We start from the raw sequence: 18,505 nt of genomic DNA, 5'->3' as shown, positions 1-18,505 counted from the left end.
TGCTAAGCACGAGGTAGCGGGATCGAAACCCGGCCACGGCGGCCGCATTTCGATGGGGGCGAAAACGCCCGTGTACTTAGATTTAAGTGCACGTTAAAGTACTCCAGGTGGTCCAAATAGCCGGAGTCCCCCACTAGGGCTTGCCTCATAATCAGATCGTGGTTCTGGCGCGTAAAACCCCGTAATTTAATTTATTCGCTGTCCATGCCCGATACGTTCGGAGTGTAGGGTAAAGTGCAATGTAGTACATGAAACGCTCTCATTTTAAACGACCAATGCGATGGGCAATTAGACGTGGCTGCTACAGGACTACGACACGCGCAAAAATGCAGAAACACGCTACAAATCGCGCGGAAAGCAGCCCATCTATCACATTATCTGCCAGTGAACTTCGACTCTCGAGAAGTCGCGGGAGTCTTGTCACAGTGATCGCAAATATCTTTTTTTCATTGTTTGTAAGTACTGTTCGTCCCGCCCTCTCCCTCACATTAGCTTTGTTTTTCTCTTTCGATTTTCCGAAGCCTTTATTGTCCTAAGGTATTGTTCTTAAGTTTCCACCAGCAAGCCAACGATCGTTGCCTTCCCTCTGTGTGTCGTTTTAACGATGTCGTCTAATTCTTGCTTTAACAGTTGGTGCCTCGCTCTCCCTATGTGATAGTGGACGAGTTGATAAGGAGGAGATAACCAAGAAGAATTAACGCAGACAGGGCTTACGCAAAAATGTTACAGATTGTCGATTTAGGCAGTATACATAAGACTTCCACGCAAGCCCGGCGCGACTGCCGCTCCAGTGCTACCGCACCTCGTTTGCCCGGGAAAGGAGGCAGGCGCCTGAGGCATCGGTGCCTCAGGCGTATGGATTCGAAGCAGTCAGCTTCTGGGCTGTGACCCTCTGCGGAAAGAAAGCATTCCTTGGGGTAGCGGGGGCAGTAGGGGGTAGCGTAGGGCGTGGTGAGGGGGACGCCTGCCTTAAAGAAACAGCAGCGGCAGCCTGTTTCTATTCAGCCGCTGCGGCGGGGGGAAGGGCGCTCGATAGCGGACGCAGCTGTTCTCAGTTCGGGGGGCATGGGTGACGGACCTGTTGGCTCGGCTCTGACTCCTTCCGAGGTGACGCACTCACCTTGAAACCACGCTGACAACGCACGACGCGCAGCAGACGCCGCCGCAAAACTCGGCAGACGACATCGGCAGCGCCGCGTCAAACTAACCGCGTGTGCCCATGCGGAGAGATGAGTTGGTGGCAGCGCAATATGTATTGCTCCTAACAGAGGCAAAGGTAGGCGTATTTGTTTGACCTTTGTGTAGTTGTGCCTGAGGACGTTATATCTCTGTGGGAATTATTATATTGTACTCTTATCACGCGCTCTTGCAGCAACGATGTATTGCTAGATTTATTATCAGCGCCGTGCTTCGTTGCGATAGTGTCTGTCACAGAACGTCTGGCTCAAGTAACGGATGTCAGAGACACGCGTCGACTGGCTGCCAGTGAAGTGGGGGCAACATAACAGTGAAGCACATTCAGCTACTCGCGAAGTTGGCCTACGTCCTGAGGATTGAGCCAGCTGTGTTATGCGTGACAAACCCACTGATGGTGATACAACGACATCACGTACCCGGATTTTGTGATAATTGGTGAAATGAAGATATGCGGAACCACCCCTACATCTCCGGAAAGAGTTCTAAGGTTTCTTGAAGTGAATCGAAGCTCCTGACTCGGCAAGAAAGCGATACTGCGCCGCAAAATGGCTGCATGAACGCGTGGAAAAGTGAAAGCAACGAATGAACCTTGACCTCGGACCACAAACGGCGTTCGCGAAATTGTGTTCAAGCGGGCCAAGTGATCGCTTTCTTAGCTGCGCTCTGGAGACAATCAAAACATGCCGCGTTTTATGCGGGCCACTCAGCGCACCCGACTGCTGCTTGTCCTCATCGTTGCGTTCACCGTGCTCTTCATATGCGGGGTTGCCGAAGACAACGACCGACGCTCCGCGGTGCGGTCGACGTCGGCAACGCTCGTCGAGGGTGGTGGTGGTGGCGAGGCGAGCAGCAGGAACGGCGCACTCTCCGTCGCAGCCGCTCCGGAGGAATTGCATCTGTCGGAGAGCGTCCGAGAAGTGGTGCACGGCGACTCTCGGTCTGCGTTGGTGCGCGGTGACTCGTCGGCTTCGGTAGCCGCTGTTGGTATGGTGCATCAGGAGAGTGTGGAACAGCGGCAGAGCGCCGCTGTCTGGCAGGGCCAGGCCGTCACCGTGGTCGGCCTACTGGGATTGACCGTTTTCGCGGTCATAGTAGCCGTCGTCGGACGGAAACTGTACCGATCTCGCAGGGAGCGACGCAATGGTGAGTTGATGCTGTCTATTCGCCGTCTTAGCGCTTCTTGGTCCGAAATTCACGATCCGTCCGCATTCGCCGGAGTTGATGTGCAGCAGTACGGAGACATCGATTGCATTCCAGAAACCGGGTTATCTCAGTTCATGACGGTCGCGGAAATGTATCGGTAAAGAAAACGCGTACTGTTTATCGGGAGGATATCGTATCTCTCTTGTGTAGATATCTATAGTGCGATTAAAGGTAATCGAACGAGCGGTCGATGTCGGCGATATTATCGGGACATTACGGTGTGGCACATCCGATATGCGTGAGAGGGTATCAGAAGAAACGGTATCATCTTTTGAAGAGAATTTGTTGAGACGAAGATGTTGTGCTGTGAAAAAAAAAAAAGAAAGAAACGACAACCACGCCGTAATTAAGTGACGCGAAATCAAGCTGGCACGAGGTCACGTGCTTGAGCAGATTGCATCTAGGCGCACCCCTCCGCTCTCGTTACCGCGATCCACCGGGTGCCTGCCTACTTTTCGCCTTCCTCGTAAATAATCATGGTGCTGCCGGTGCGTCGAAGGTCGACCTGCTCGACTCCGATCCTACGGTCATCCGCACAACCGAGCTGCGCTGAAAACTTCGCGCACTTACACGTTCTTAGTCACTTCCATGATTTAGCGGGCGCAGATGAGATACTTGGACGCAACTGAATATTTTAACAGCGACGTCGGAAGCCTTTCGAATTCGTGTCACCGTCGCTACGAACGATGGAGCACTTCCCATCAACGACATTAACCCATTCGCCTTCTTGTTGATGATGATCAGATGTTTATGTTGATTTACGTTAACGGTAAGCTTAGGTAGTTCGATAGTTCGCACTCGATAGTTCCTAGTCTCCTGAAGGAAGCACGAAAGCTCGTCTGTCGTCTAGCTCTTTTCATCTTCCGCCGTTCGCAACATAATACGTGCGAAATGAGCGTGGTCAAACGAACTTGAGCACGGCGTAAAATATTGAAGCGAAACCGCCTTACAGATTTCCAGCTGTTTCCTTCGATCACGGTCGACGATATCAATCACAGAAGAGACACAGTCCGAAGAGAGGCCAGCCTCGAGGCCGCCGTATCAAGGCTGTGAAAATGGTACTCGGTACATCTTTCCTCGGCCGCAACCAGCAGCGCTCATTCGTAAATAAGTATACTGACATGAAGTTTTTGAATTCTATTTCACTATTTTATTTATTTCTATTTTTATTTTTATTTTTATTTATATCTATTTTTTAGTTTTTGAATTCTATTTTATGAAGCACTCTTCAAACACTTCATAAATTGTTGGCGAGCGTTAGAGCTACCTAAATAATTTACAATACAATCCTTGTTTCTGCGAATCTATTACAGTTTCGTCACATTTCGGCACCGAGTACTTGAATGCGTCGTGACGTCAGGATGCGCTGGCTCGCTCCGTTCGGGGTAATCGCGATAAGTCGGCAGAATGAGAAGAGCACTCACTCATTCTTCAATGTTTGGCTGGATATGTACTCACTCACGCGCACTGTGATCGATCACTGCGTCTGTCACACGCTACCTCGGCCTGATGAGATGCCCGCACCACTCTACTTTATTATTATTATTATTATTATTATTATTATTATTAATATTATTATTATTATTATTATTATTTACGAGTAAGGCCATCACTACCTAGCCTTATCGCTGCGCGACGTAAACAGATTGTGCTCCTTGTCGTGACGTCAAGACGATGTCGTTGGCACCACATTCAAGTCCGGCATTTCGAGACCAATATAACCTACAGTATCAAATCGACTACCAACGTACGTCTTGCGGGAATTTCTCAACCTGCAATGCTTGAAGCCACGTGGGATCATTTCGTGTATACGAGTGTGCGGGATAATGTCTTCATCTTGCAAAAAAAAAACGTGTCGCAACGCCTTTTAACTTCACGATTGGCGAGAAGTTAGGAAGGTGCCGATCGCGACCCCGTTGGGGCCGGCACATCTGCAGGCTCTTGTTCTGGGAACTGCTCCGCGGCCTGGGGCCAGCTCTGCCGCAGCTCCTTGGGCGAAGGGAGATCCGGTTCTGTTCGTTTTGACATCGTGCCTTGTTGCCCGCGGCGGCCGCTCCGAGCGACCGCGTGCCTGCCTGCCAGCCGTGTGGGAACGGGCCCGACGGCATGAGAGTGCGGCGGCCTGCTCGGTTTGAAGCGGGGACCTTCTTCTAAATGGGACGGCTGCACCCCGCTCGCTCCCCCTGGAACAATAAACTCGCGTGTCGCGATAACGCCGCGGTCGTGCGCGGCACAGCGGCGGAATATATCCTTGGCTGGATAAACACGAGCACTGGCTGGCGCGCATTCTCCGAGACTCGGTTGCTTTGCTCTCTCACTCGCGGGGCTTTTTCCACTGGCGGGAGAGAACGACGCCGCCACCGCCGGCCGCAGAGGCCGCACCGCTGCGCAAACTGCTCGACGGCACATTATTTTCCGGGTTCAGTAGAGAGCTTTAGTTTAGGGCACGCAAGCGGCTTGCGTACGCAAGAACTAGGGGCGACGGCTCTGCGCATGCGCAGACCCGGACGTAGGCGTCTGCGCATGCGCAGTACCGTCGCCCCTAGTCCTTGCGTACGCAAGTCGCTTGTGTCCCCTAAACTAAAGCTCGCTAGTATTTCATTATTCACTCCCCGCCACCACCGCGTTTTCTTCCTTCTTTTTTTTTTGTTTTGCCATTGAAGGACTCTAGTTTTACCTATCTTTCCGATCTCCGTGCGGGATTTCACCAACACATACGAGAAAGTGCGTGCCTACCCGTCGATTACAAGCGCGACGCGAGTTACATTCGCGCGGTTTTTCTCGCCGCTACAAGCGACATCGGTCAGTCTGTGTGCGTGCGAGCGCCGGTTGCGGCGTGATTTGGCAACTATTCGGACTAGAAATTTGAACGACCACCGGGAAGTCAGACTACTATACCGCCTGCGCAGTATATAGACGTTACGACAAGAGCTCTGCTGGGAGAAAAACAGAAGTAGAGCTTATGTTTTAGAACATGGACCGTCTTGGAAAACGTGTTTACAAGTCCTTTGCCGCGTGCATGGAAAGAGCGTGATACTACGAAATTTCTACGCCGTACGGACGTCGCGTCGGCGCAGTTTTTCAGCGCCACAGTCGTAACTTGAACGTCGCTTACGTTATGAGGACGCAGAAATTCAAGGAGACCGCAGAACAGCGCCGCGGCTGCGATCGCACTTCATTTAGTTGCGTGACTTAATCGCGTCTCGGTTGTGCGCCGCGATGTTGGCCTCGCATTCTTCGCGAGAAGCAGCCCGTCAAACTGCCGGCGCTGTTCGCGGATAGCGGCGGCTGGCGTCTCGCAGCTTCACCTCGCCCGCGACGTCGGCCCTTGCCAAGAACAACATCGACGATCCTTGCCTTGGCCTCGTCATCGTAACGGGGCGCTCCAGCCCTCCAGTTGCGTCACGGCGCGCTCTTCGTGCATGCCGTGTAGTAGGCCGACGACGAATATTTAAAGCCGCGGAATGGGGCGACCGTACAGATGGGAAACCTTCACCTTCAGTCTATTCATCCAAACACTTCGCTTGGCCTATAGAGGGACGAAAAAAAAAAGGGGGCGGGGGAGGTGGTGAGATAACGGCGGTACGCTTTTCCCGCTATATGCTAGCGGAAACGCTTACTTAGCGCGGAGCAGGTATAATTCCGCAGTCCTGCAGGTCTAACTTTGGCGCCGCGAACGTTCTCTCGGCCGCGTAGACCGGCGTAATTGATCATCTGCACCTGGAGCGCTTATGGACGCTGCTGTCTTCCTCGCCAGGGATGCAAGTTTATAGAACTTGGTTTGGTGCAGTGCGCACGCACGCGGGCGTAGTGTGTGTGTGGGTGGGTGTGTATGAGAGAGAGAGAGGTTTGAAAGTAATCCGGGAGAGGTTTGCCTGGCGGCATGGCCTGCGTGCTTACCCGATCCAAGTGGATGTGGCGGAATGAAAAGATGTGCACAGGGGCACGTCACGGACGAGCGACGTACACGGAACACAGTATACAGCAAGCAAAACAGGAGCTGAAGTGAGACCGCGCTCTAAGGAAGGGGAAAGGCGCCTCTCTTGGGCGAGACGCGCACGTATACCGTTAGTCCATTGGCCCAAGTATACGCGTTGCAGCTCAAGCCATGGCCGAGGAGGTTATACAAAAATTTTATTTGAAAATCTCCTTGGTCCTAATAGTCATTGATGAAAATTTCAGTGCGGACATTAGGGTTGTTCTTTCTAATGGGAATAGCCTGCAAACGCAGATCAAGTGGAATATGTTACCAAACGCATGCGACAACCAACAGTATGCATAAGGTGCTGGTTTTCTTGTTTTTCGCCTCTACGTGTAGTTCTTTTTTTTTTTTTTTTAGCTGCTGTTGGCCGTCCGCCGCAAATAATTCCTGTACCTGTTTCCGTCGTGCGAATTTCTCTTGCTGTTTTCGAGACTTGGGGCTCTTTTGCGTGCTCCTAAAATGTAAGCATACATGAACGTTTCCTTGGAATTCCACACTCCACTGAAACGCTACCTGGTGTCGAACCTTCGACCTCTTGTTTAGCAGCAGATAGCCGTCGGTCACCGAACCATGCATGCACCGCAGCGGTTAGATCCTAAAAAGCGCAGTTTCTTTTACAGAGGTCGCGTGCTTATTTCATGTGGCTGGATCCGGGGGGAAAACGCCCCTTCGACAAGCTCGCGCTCTTGTCATCACCTCTGTAGCTAAGCCAGTCGCGTCAGTATGCACGCGCTCTCCGAAGCCGTTATCGTGTAGTCCGCATGCGGAGTTATAAGAGTGATAAGGACAGCGACGGATTCTTCCAGTCCCCGCTATGCGTTGTCCTTCTCCAGTGTCGCCCTGCTCTCTCGTCGTCATCGTCGGAAGGTGACACACGCGTACGGAACACGGGGCCCTTGCGAGCGTCAGCCGTCGTCCGTCTCCGCGCGGGAAATATCCCGTTCTCCGACAGAGCGCTGTGACGACGTCATCGGGCGAGTTGGTGACGTCGCACCGACACTCGCTCGTCTCCGCCGCGAGGGTGCCGTTTCCGAGTTTGCGACGCTCGTCATCCCCTGGCAGCGTGTTTCTTGAACGGTTGCCGAGTTCCCGTCGGAAGAAAAAAAAAATTAACGATAGGAAAGTTGAGAAAGTGCTTGAGTAGAGTCAACACTATGTGGGCCGTTCACGTGCCCACGCCGACGGAAATAAGCAAAACGCTCGCGAGCGCGAGAAACGAGAAGAGTGTTTCTGGGAGTGCAACTGACTTCCGAGAACCGCGGCCTTGATGGGAACGCGAGTAACCGCAGCCGCAAAACAGAGGCAGCGGAATTAACAGATGTGACACGCTACATGCAGAGATGGGTTTTAACACTTTACCCCTATTATTTATCGTTTTTCTTTATCTTTATTTTGCGAGGTGTAGTGAACGAAACGCGCTCGCGTTTTCCGAGTCCGTCGTGAACTGTCGTCGCGCTGCCTGCACTCTTTGTTTCGGATTCCGCATTCGTGTTTCCGCAGTTTCTATATCTCTCGTCACTAAGAGGGGGGGGGGGCACTCAGCGTTCGAAGCGAGGTTGACCGCTCTTATTTTTCGCAGCTCGCTTTGCCGACGAAAGGCGGGGCCTGTCGGAATGAAATACATGGGAAAGGAAAGAAAATAAAGACAACCGGACGAAAACATAAACGCGGCACTCGGTCGTCCGCTTTCCTGTTCTTTTTCGCTCTTCAATTTCCTCTCGAAATTTCGGCGGCCGATCGTCGTCGTCCGTCGCCCGCTCCGCTCGGCTTCACGCCTCGCCGAGGCTCGAGCACAGCGAGAGACGCGCGAAGACGTACTACATATAAGCGTTGCCTGCCGCTCAAAAAAAAAATGGGAGCGAGCGCCGCTGCCGGCCACCGACAAGAAAAGAAACTCGTTCTCGAAAAGCGGCTGTAGCAGCGCCTTCGGAATCGCCGGCTTCTCTCCCGCTGCGCGGTGCGTGCCGCCGCAGTCCACGCTGCTGGAGCGAGGCGGAGGTGGTGGACGCTTCCAGTGAATGGGCGCAAGGCCGCGCTGTGGGCGCTGTCGCTTTGCGCGAAGCGCGCGCGCGCGCGCTTCGAAAAAAAAAAAAGAACAAAAAAAGAACAAAAAAAGCGGCTCTCTTTTGGGCGCTCTTTTGTGCGCCTGTGCACCGTTTGTAAATGCGGCCGCGCTTCTTGGGAGTGCGCGCGGGTCCATTTGCGCTGCGAGGAACATGTTTTTTTTTTTTTTTTGGAAATAGCGCATGCCTAACGAAGTACTAGACAGTTTGAAAATAATTTCTGATCCTGAAAAGAGAACGTGGGTGTGAATGGATCTAGCAATCACATCGTCACGCCCTTCTTTTTCTTTTTTTACCCTTAAAAGTGAGTAACCGTGCCAGTCGGTGTATAACTCGCACGCTTACACACAGAAAGGGTTGTAAGGGTGTGAGCTATATACGAGATCACTAGACACCGTTATTCACTTTTAAGGGTGTGACTTACTTTAAAGCGTTAAAGAACGGCCACACTGCTCGTTCCCAGACTAAGTGAGTTCTTGGATACGGATCGGGATCTCAGAAATCGCGCTCTTCGAGTACGAGATTTCCTGCCATCAGAGGCGGCTGTAACGGAGCGCTTGGAAAATGTTTGCGATCCACGCCGGCAGCACGCGGGTAATGAGGAGGATGTGAACTATGCACTTATGTTTGGGACGCGTATTCACCGTGTCGATCGCTTGAAACAGACTTAGTTCGTAGCGAGCGACCACGCGTATACAAATACACGCGGGACGAGCTCGTGCCGTGCGTCATGTATGTGCGATCGTTTGCTCCGCATTAAACACGTGTTAATCAAGCAGTCATGCGCTAAGCAAGTTCTCCTCCGTCGATCGCTTTCGAGCGCGCTTCAACTTTCCTGCGAGGCTTACACCGGCGTGGTGCAGCTACCTATACGTCACTGGAACGATGGTCATCCTGTTAATATACCACAGTGGATGAACGCTCACCGAAAAATATATACCCGTGCGTCGGTGTTAATATGGCACGTCGGCTCAAGTTGATGTGTTGGTTATCCGTAAAGATTGTGAGTCTACCGGGTCCACTCCGCTGTGCGCGCGGTGATGAATCGCATTCAAGTTGTCTATTCATTATTGTGAGTAACGCTGTATATATACTGAGCTTCAGATATGGGGACGCGTGCAGTGTCGGCGGAATCTTGTAGTTCAAGTTGTTAGTTCTTTTTTTTTAAAAAAAGTAATTGAAGAATTGGCGCCGCCTCTTGCCGTTTCAGGGCTAAATATACATGGCTGTCCTTGTGTTGGCATAATTAGTTCCGTTTCTGAATACCCATCTCTCTCTCTCTCTCTCTCTCTCTCTCTCTCTCTCTCCTTTTTTTTTTCCTTACACAGTATATAACCTCAGCCGATTGTGGCCCACGAAGCAGCCTATATATACATGCGCGCCTCCAGCGTGTTCTGTTGCGAAATGCGGGACTTTTGTTTTATACCGGTTTGCAGCACGCGGACAACTTATACAACAACGCGTGTTTCTGTGTTGGTGATTAGCCGTATCGTCTCTCTTACCGGCCGTGCCACGTTGCACTAGATAAGGCGCGCAATTGTGCTGTAGTGCCTCATTGAGGAACCCGTGTTCGAGGTGAATCATGCAGGTCAGTGATATCGGCCATTAATTTATGCCAGTGACGCGGCTCCTTTATCTGCACCAGTTCGCTGGCGTTATACGATGTCCTTTGTTGAGGAAGGTGACGGAACTATAGCCGTGCAAGGGCTCTCGCTTATTATTGTTATTTCTTTTTTCATAAGCGGACATGACGCCATCGTATACTGATTGCCCTAAGAGGGGCCCTGAGCATAAATATGTATGTGCAAATCATGCCTCGGAGCGTAATCGCAGTTCGTACTTATTCCGACGATGTATCTTGAACAGTGTACATAGCAACACCGCTGTAGGGAAGATTCTGAATTGTTGTACCTAGCGGGCCTTCTCATGTAGGATTAGTGAAAAACACGCTGACAGTATAGCACGTGTACTGCAGTAAAAAAAAAAAAAAGTGATGAAATTTAAGTTGCGGGTAATAATTAAGCGTATGGGAGCAGCTTCAGTTTTGACAAGTTCCCGTCTCAAGTGTGCCGTATTCCTCGTCGCTCTCCCGGCATCGCTCTTCCGCTTCGTGCGCCTCGAGGCCCAGTAACGAAGAAAAAAAAAATGGGAGTAATATTGGAATCTCTTCGGCCATGTGATCTGTCACTACATTTACCACGCGTCCTTATCGGGCAGCGCAGCTTACTCCTTGCCCCGGGAGCGAGCTTATCTCGCTCAGGCCTCTGTGCAGCTCGCTGGAGAGAGAATGCACGTGGGCGTGATGACGCCCCCCTTTTTCGATGAGACGCGTTACCACATAACTATACCTTCTCATTTATCTGCAGTTAGTAAAACAACAGCAGCCTAACCCTAGAGCACAGTAGCGACTGAGTGCAGTTTCTTTTTTGGTAAGCTCGTTGTTGGCGAGTTCTCGCTACTGCTGTGCTTCCGCGCCTGCCCACTTATTTGGACTCGTTGCCTTCTCGAACCACGCTAGCACGGCGTGACGCATCGGCCTGCGCCGGCCTTCGCTATCGCCCCTCTGGTGCTGCTGAGCTGTTCGCTTCCTCCGGAGCTCTTGGTCTCCGGTGTAGCGCCAACGCGCGCACTTCGTCATCATACGCGGATTGCGTCACAACGTGTTTGTCGTGCCCCTTCTGCCCCGCACGCATCTTGGCCTTTCTCGTCTCTTTCGCTTCCTTTTGTCGGGTTACCGCGGAAACAGCACGCCCGTTGTCACGCTTGGAGAAGCGACGCGTCAGCGGTTTCTACGGGTGCGTTTACTATGCGTAAACATACTGTACGTACTACGTACGCTGTTTATGTCAGTCGCTGCTGGAGGAAAAAAGAAAGGGGGGGGGGCGATTTTGTAGCGGTTTGGAAAGCGAACCGCTAGAAGATCGTACCCAGAGGCTTCTGTTTCAAGGTTGCCTCGCGTTGACTGATTTCGACGGAGTCGCTGCATTTATACAGAAACACGTGGCTTTCTCCGGCTTGGGCTTTGCTGGTTGAATATGAAGTGAAAAATGAGGCGAGCTTCGGTGCTGCTCTTCTGGACACTTGAGATCGGAGGTCGTTGTTCGAAACACACGTTCAGTTTCGCCTCACGCGAATGGCCTAGTCTGCGCTCGGCTGACGACTCGGCGCAGCCTAGGCCAATCGCGTGACGCGAAACTGAACGCAAACTGAACGTGCGTTTCCGCTATGTTTCGTGGTGTTTTGAACGAAGCAGAAATGCCGTAGCAGCCATGGGAGAGGGCGGGGGGGGGGGATGGAAAATACTAGGAAGGAGCGTCACGTGGTAATTTCGATGTCTGTAGCTATAATAATATAAAGGAAGGGGTCGTGGTATGTAGGCCCTCCCGACGTGACGGGGAAGCAGTAATCTCAATCCCTGGAGCGCGTGGAAGGCAAATTAAATGCGGCAGAGTAGAACGGAGAGCGCGTGGCGAGAGCCGATCGCGACAAGGGCGTCACTAAAAGCTACCACGAACCAAACAATTCCTCGAGAGGTCTGGTGTCCATGGATGAAGGCTTAATTCCGAAGCGTCAACGCGCCGATGGACCCTGAAGACGGGTGGCGTCGGAAGAGGTTACTGGCACGGGTTGACTTGCCGAAGCTATAACTGTCTGACGTCATGCTCCCTTCTAGGCTTTTTCCTTCCTCCGTGGTAGCAGGGTCAATCGGAGCTGACAGGATGGTGAATTCGACAATGTCCGCCATAGTAGCCCGGAATGCTATTTCTGACACTGTCAAAATCTGCATCTTGTCGTCTCTGATTGGCTCTCGGGGCGGCTGCGCTGCCGTTGATTGGCTCAAAACGCGAACACGGAGTGTTTTTGACAGTGTCAAGAATAGGACCGCTCCCTGCTCCCGAGACTCCGAACTAGCGTTCTCGCGGTCGAAGGAGTGAAGGACTGACAAACGAGACGGCGCTGTGCATCGTACGCTATTCCGGATCTCGGCAGCGAGAAACCGCACTGGCTCCGTTTTGTCGTACAGGGCGCGGATGTCGCCCTGGGACATTGAACCGCGTTCCCAAGAAACGCACGTGCGTCTCCAACCAAATTGAGCAGATCTTCCCGGTTCCCCTCTTGTCGTCGGCTCCTAATTTGTGACGCTGCATGCCAACTGCCGCGACAAAGGAGATGGGCACGGAGAAGGACGTGGCAACGCAGTGAAAGTCTCGCGCGATCGCGGTTGGGGGGTTAACTCGCCCCCTTCCTCTTCCTCCTCCGTCTCGCGTGGAACAGGAATGGCACGGCGTTGTACTCGGGGTGTTGTTGATACTCTTCCTTCTTCTCATGGAAGGCTGAGAGGAAGCGGGGAGGAGTGTATAGACCGGTCTCGGCGGCGGATTCTTCCTCCCCGACCGCCGCAGCTGCCGCGATGTCGTGCATTCGGCAGGCCGGAGAAAGGGGGGAAGGCGGGTGTGCCGCAGCCCGGCCTCGTCGTCCTCGGCATTTCCGGTGGGCGTGTGAAGCGCGGAGAGGAGGACTCCGCCGTCCGAAGAACGAAGACAACGAGCACTCGGCGTTCGTCGGCGGTCATCACTCTCGCTAACTCGGGGCGCTCGCTCTTCTAGCCTGTTTCTGTCTGGGCGGCCGCGCCTGTTATAGACCTACGAGCACGACTCGGGATTGCGCTTCGGAAGAGAGAGGAGGAGGAGGATTCCATTGGGGGGTGTGGGAAGAAGGAACTGGCCGCTGGCGCTCCGTTCCCCCGCTTCGATTAAAGGAAAGCGTCTGTGTTACTTTCGTAAACGCGGCGAACGGTGTTTCGTTGTTCTTTCGCAACGTGCGCGCGATGCCTCTGAAAAGGAATTCGCGCTGCGTTTTCTCTTTACAGCGAGTGCCGCAGCTTTATACTTTAGCGGAGCTGGTTCGAACCTTCACAACCGCTTGACATTGAAGGGAGCCGTCGTCTGTCTCCATTTGCCGTCCCGTGCTTTACGCTTTTTCCGTTGTGTATACCATGTGCCAGCTATCCCTGCAGCGAACTGTCTTGAAGCTCGGGCTGCCAGCGCAGTTGATCAGTAGCGTAGTGCACGTGTCGAACGTTCCGCTTGAAGGGAACTGAAATGCGCACGATTTCTGTAAAGTGCGCACGCATCTCGCCAGATATGCTTTCTTGTTTTGCAGTGTGATTGTTTTCCGTCGAAATTATTTATTGCTCAGTTGTTGCAGCTTATTGGGACAACTGACCGGGCGCATACTGAGCGGGAGTGTGCCTATTTCGAAATCTAGAGGCACAAGGTTAGACCCCCCTGCTCAACAGCTGCTGCGTTTCCACTGCTCATCTCCGCTCCGTCATATGCGCTTCGCTTGTCGCGTGTTCCTTGTTTTCTACTAACTTCGTGCGTCACCGTGCCTGGCACAATGCAATAAACGATGAAGCTGCACCAGCTAGGCGAGAAAAAAAAACAAAAAAAAAACACGTATTACAAAAGCTACACGCGAGCCCTTGTCTCAAACCTGGTGGAGTCTTTCTGACGTTCTCGTGCTCGAAAAGTAGTTTTGGTCGCAACGACGGCATTCCACTCGAAACGAGAGGGTGTCTCAATATCAGGCGTGCCATCGTGGTGGCAGTGGGGCCGGATCGACCGGGTTACGCCGTGTGTGTAGGGCGCGTCGACGGTCCCTGGCCTAATTGAATCAGCGCCTGGGCGTGAGTCAGTCCCGTCCTTCACGGGCTTTGTCTATCCTCCGCCAGACTTCGGCACCCCCCGCGGTAATCCGCCGATGACCGCGCGGCGACATATTAGGCAACCCGCTTTTGTTCCCTGCGGCATCAGCGGAACGGAGCGGCAGCGTGTATACACACACAGCGCACTCGTGTCGGCATCCGGTCGACCATCCCCTTTGTTGTCGTTGCTGGCACGGGAGCGGCATCGCGGGCCTTTGTTCCCGTCGTGAAGTCGTGGGGCTTCAGGAGGAGGAGGAGAACGAACTTTTGCTGCTCTCTCTCTCTCTCTCTCTCTCTCTCTCTCTCTCTCGTTTTACGGCTATGGCCACTTTCCGACTGGGCGTGTATTCCTCGTCGGAGCAGCAAAAGTGTCACTCGGCCCACCTGTGACAGCGCTCAATCGCGTTAATAATTCTTTCTCTCTTTCTCCTTTGCGATACTATTTTCGTGTAAGAAGTCCATCGCTACCTGGGTGCCGCCTATAGAGACTTTCGTGCGGTCTTCGCCGTACTATAAATTGTAGGTCTTGTTGACACAATGTTGCTGCGGAAAAGCATTTAGCGAGAGAAAAAAGAACTCTCTAAGTTTGTCAAGTGACCCCCCCCCCCCCTCCCTTCCATAGTGCTTTCTCGTAATTGTGATCGCATTCTTGCGCGCCTAATGTTCTTCCAAACAAGCGTCCCTGTACAGTCGTTTCGTGCACTGAGAAGTTGCACTGTCAACAAAGAAAAGGAAATAAATCCTTTGCACGAGCGCCGAGAGGCGGACACGTTGCAGAAACCTCCATCTTCCACGCTGTGATTGTGATTTGCCTCAGTTATTCCACGCAGTCTGTTTTTCTTCTTTTTCTCTCTCTCTTTCAGCACCTTCGCTTACTTGCTTCATTAGCAAACTTGCGTCGATGTGTGCCCTTGTACACTAAATCGCGTCGTCAGGCACTTCTGAACCGCGAAGCGGACGACGTGCTCCGGGCGGCCGATTAGCCCCGTTTCTTGTTCCGCCGTACAGCGCGCAGCCGTCCGTTTAAAAATACACGAAGGTGCAGTGTCGACCCCTAATATGTTCCCCGCGGCTGTGCTGTATAGGCCCTCAGGGGACGGAGCGGGAAAAAAAATTGGCCTCGCGTTAGGAAGTGTAATTGCGCTACCAGCTCGCCGTCACCCCACCATATGCTCTCCCGGCATCCTGGCATCTGTGCTACGCCTCTCCGAGTGAACGGGAAAACGCGCGAGAGCCGCATCCCGGGAAGCGTCTGGATGTTGCGTGCTCGCCGTCTGGCGGCAGCGTACCCCGGGGAGCTAGCCTGACGCCGCTGGAGCCGACGACGCGGGTTCCTGCTGTATACGGGAAGGCGGGCTTCTGGTGCGGTGAAAAAAGTCCTGGCGACGACGCAGTCTATTTTGGGGGTCCCCCTGCCTCGCGCGATATCTGATGGCGGTGCCGATGGGATGCCTCGTTGGTGGGCGACGACGCGCGGCGGTGTGCTTGTGTCTGCTTAGAGATGAAACCCCGTGGGGGGCGGGGGGTTTTCAGCGAAGGAACCGCATTGTTCTTTACTCGCGGCTGCATTGCCGCAAGCCGCGCAATAGCGACGACTGTGAAACGAGCACGGAAATAGATACACTTTAGAAGACGATTTGCTTTTGCGCGTGGGATGGGGGGGGGGGGGGGTGAGTTTTCGCTAGCGTGTAAGACCCGACTTTCTCGTACTGTCCACACGGCGAGGTTCGCGACGCAAGAGCGTGCTTTTTTTTTTACTTCTCTATTCGTGTAGATAAATTATTCAGCGTCCACGGTAACTGGATTTTCCTGCGTGCCTAAAAAGCGGGGACGGGCGAAGGTTAATTGGGAGGTCGTGGAAGCACAGTGATTAACGGAATCTGGTTTCGGGTCGTGAAAATAATTGTCTTTCGCTTCTGTTTCACAATGTTCAGTTTCGTCTGCTTTTCGTGCACAGTGCTGAAATGCGAGATCCAGAAGTGGCTCGAGGAAACGTATCCGTAAGGCTGGGCCTTGCTCATGCGCGAAACTTCGGCTATGGCTTGCATTCGTCTTTGCGAGGAAGCACGCGGAAACTGAATGCAAGGGCGATACGGTAGTGGGGGTGACGGTGTTGAGTCGCTGCTGCTCTAGTCCGTGTAGGCCATTTGTCGGAGTGGGCTGTCAGTGCACCGTTCGGAAACTTGTCTCGAGTCGGTGCCTTTTGGGACGTCCGTAATCGGCCACAAAGAATGTTGCCACACACGGACTGTTGCCAATTTAGATGGACGGCAGTGTCCGCTTTGTTGCGGCATTTTATGCAGGAGCGATAAAAGCCGAACAGGTATAGACCGCAAGTTTCGGTTACAGGATTCTTCGGTCTCACCCCTCGCTAGACAGTTTCGTGTGCTTGGCGTCATCGCGATGCCGAGAGAGCTCTCGTAGTGAACGTTGGCCATTCCGTCCTGCGATCACGTGAGCATTATTCCCAAGAGGCTTGACTCAACAGGCGCCCGTAATTGCCGAACAGCGGTTCTTCTTTCTTCTCCGGAAAGATCTGGCAGGCGCGAGACTACACAAACGAAAGGCGGCGCGATGAATCTACGTGCGTAATAATAACCACGCGGGCTTGCGAACTTCACGTGCGACTTCCCGTGCTCCGGAACCAGAAAAAAAAAAAAAAAAACGAGGAGTGCGTGAGGCGCATAGACATCACCGCTGGCGCGCGTGCAGACGCGTGCGAAGTGACAAGCACGCGGCCGTGACACGCGTCCTGCCTCGCGGTCCGCCCCACGCGGCGTTCACTGCCTCGGTGCCGCTGGATCGGAGCCAGCGGGTCAGCGTGCCAGTGTGCGCGTTGCGAGGTGCAACCCCGGCTGCTGCTGCTGCTTGCGAGCACGCGAGTCTCGTGTCTCGCGTGCCTCACAGCGAGTCGGTGACCGCCCGTCGCCGCTGGCTTTCGTCACTCGTTGCCAATGTTTTGCCGTCGCGTTGCACTTGGCCCCCGCCTTGCAGCAGCGGCGGCGGAGACTTCGAGGTGTTTCCGCCTCTGGCCCCGCGTCACTCGCGCGAGCTGTCTTGGAATAGAATATACACCGTGCAGTCTGAGTGTGTGTGTGCGTGTATGTGTCAGCGAGCGGTGACGCTTACTCCGAGCAAGTGCACGGCGCGGAGAGCGAGTGATTTAGTGCGGTGCGCTGCCCTCCGGTTGCGGACGCCGAAGCGTTTCTAGGCGCGTCGTGCCAGGGAGCACTTTCGAGCTGGTTGACCAAGCTGACGCAATTCCATTACTTTTGGCCGATGCCGCCTGGGCGCTCGCTCGTCGCTCGCTCACTCACTCACTCGTTCACATAGGTGCGCAAACAGGCTGAAAGAGACATCCGCACGCTCAGCGGCTCGGCGACTCAGCGGGGGACACTTTGGATTCCGTTCTCTGACCGCGTTGCGGTAGAGCGAAATGAAGACAGAAAATCGCACGTGGCTATAGACACTGGTGGCGGAGCGTGCATTGCCGAAGAACAATATCTGCCTGAAATCAACGTTCGACTCTCACGGCCCCACGACACTCGTGCTGAGCTTCGCCAGCATCTCTTACGTGGACCTTGGCCTCCCGGTCGCTCGAAAAACACGAAAGAAGGGCGCCGCCCATGTTCCCCGGTGGGAGGGAGGGGGTCAATGTGTCAGCGGGACGAAGCGTACGTCGACGACCGCGGTTGTTTTCGTTTGCCGAAAGCCGCCTCTCAAGTCGAGCCACTTCGGCGAGGGTGACGCAACCTGGCGCCGCCGTGTCCTGGGCGTTTTCGCCCCTCCGAACGGCATCGATTTCGGAAACCTTGCAAGTGTGGAAAGCCGCGTCATCGCTTCCCGCCGGAGCTTGTTTCGAACGGAGGGTATGTGCCGCGAGGGCGAGGCACCCCAGCGGCGGGGGCTGCCGGTGCGCTTTGGACCGCTCGCGAAGCCTGCGATAAGAGCTCGCTGCTGACTCGGCCGTGTTTCGCGGCTGTCGATGGCCGGATTCCCGAATCCCGCCGAAAACTCGCTGCTTCATCACCTGCATCTGACAGAGGTAGATGGACGAGGCAGTGGCTCCACGTGTGTGTACTTTCTCTGCAGGTTCGCTGGCTCTTTCTCTAGCGTCAGTCGCGTGATGTCTCGCACTTCAGCCTGCTGGCGATGCGCTTTCCGTCAAAAATCTCGACCTATTCGCTAGTAAAGCGCCGGAATAAAGTAGAACTATGCAAGTACAAGTGTGAAGTACTAATTGCCTATCTCATTTGCGTCATTCTTCTGTCTGAATCGCACGCATCTTCCTGTCTCCGAAGGGATCTAGGTGACATCACCGCAGCAAGTTCGGCTCTCTTTCTTGCTGTCGTC

General features: G+C 53.6%; 1 protein-coding gene across 1 annotated transcript in view; it reads left to right on the top strand.

Moving 5' to 3' along the window:
* Positions 1 to 1,463: 1,463 nt before the first annotated feature.
* Positions 1,464 to 18,505, top strand: part of LOC142579844 (uncharacterized) — an 81,554-nt gene continuing 64,512 nt past the window's right edge. Inside the window, exon 1 of the mRNA XM_075690448.1 lies at positions 1,464 to 2,340. Within this exon, the coding sequence (XP_075546563.1) occupies positions 1,878 to 2,340 (463 nt within the window). The 5' untranslated portion in view covers positions 1,464 to 1,877. The remainder of the gene's footprint in view (positions 2,341 to 18,505) is intronic.

This window comes from Dermacentor variabilis, chromosome 4 (genome assembly GCF_050947875.1).
Source record: "Dermacentor variabilis isolate Ectoservices chromosome 4, ASM5094787v1, whole genome shotgun sequence".
NCBI classification, from domain to species: Eukaryota; Metazoa; Arthropoda; class Arachnida; order Ixodida; family Ixodidae; genus Dermacentor; species Dermacentor variabilis.
The sequence above is the reverse complement of the archived record's forward strand: the minus strand, read 5'-3'. Positions and strand labels throughout refer to the sequence as shown.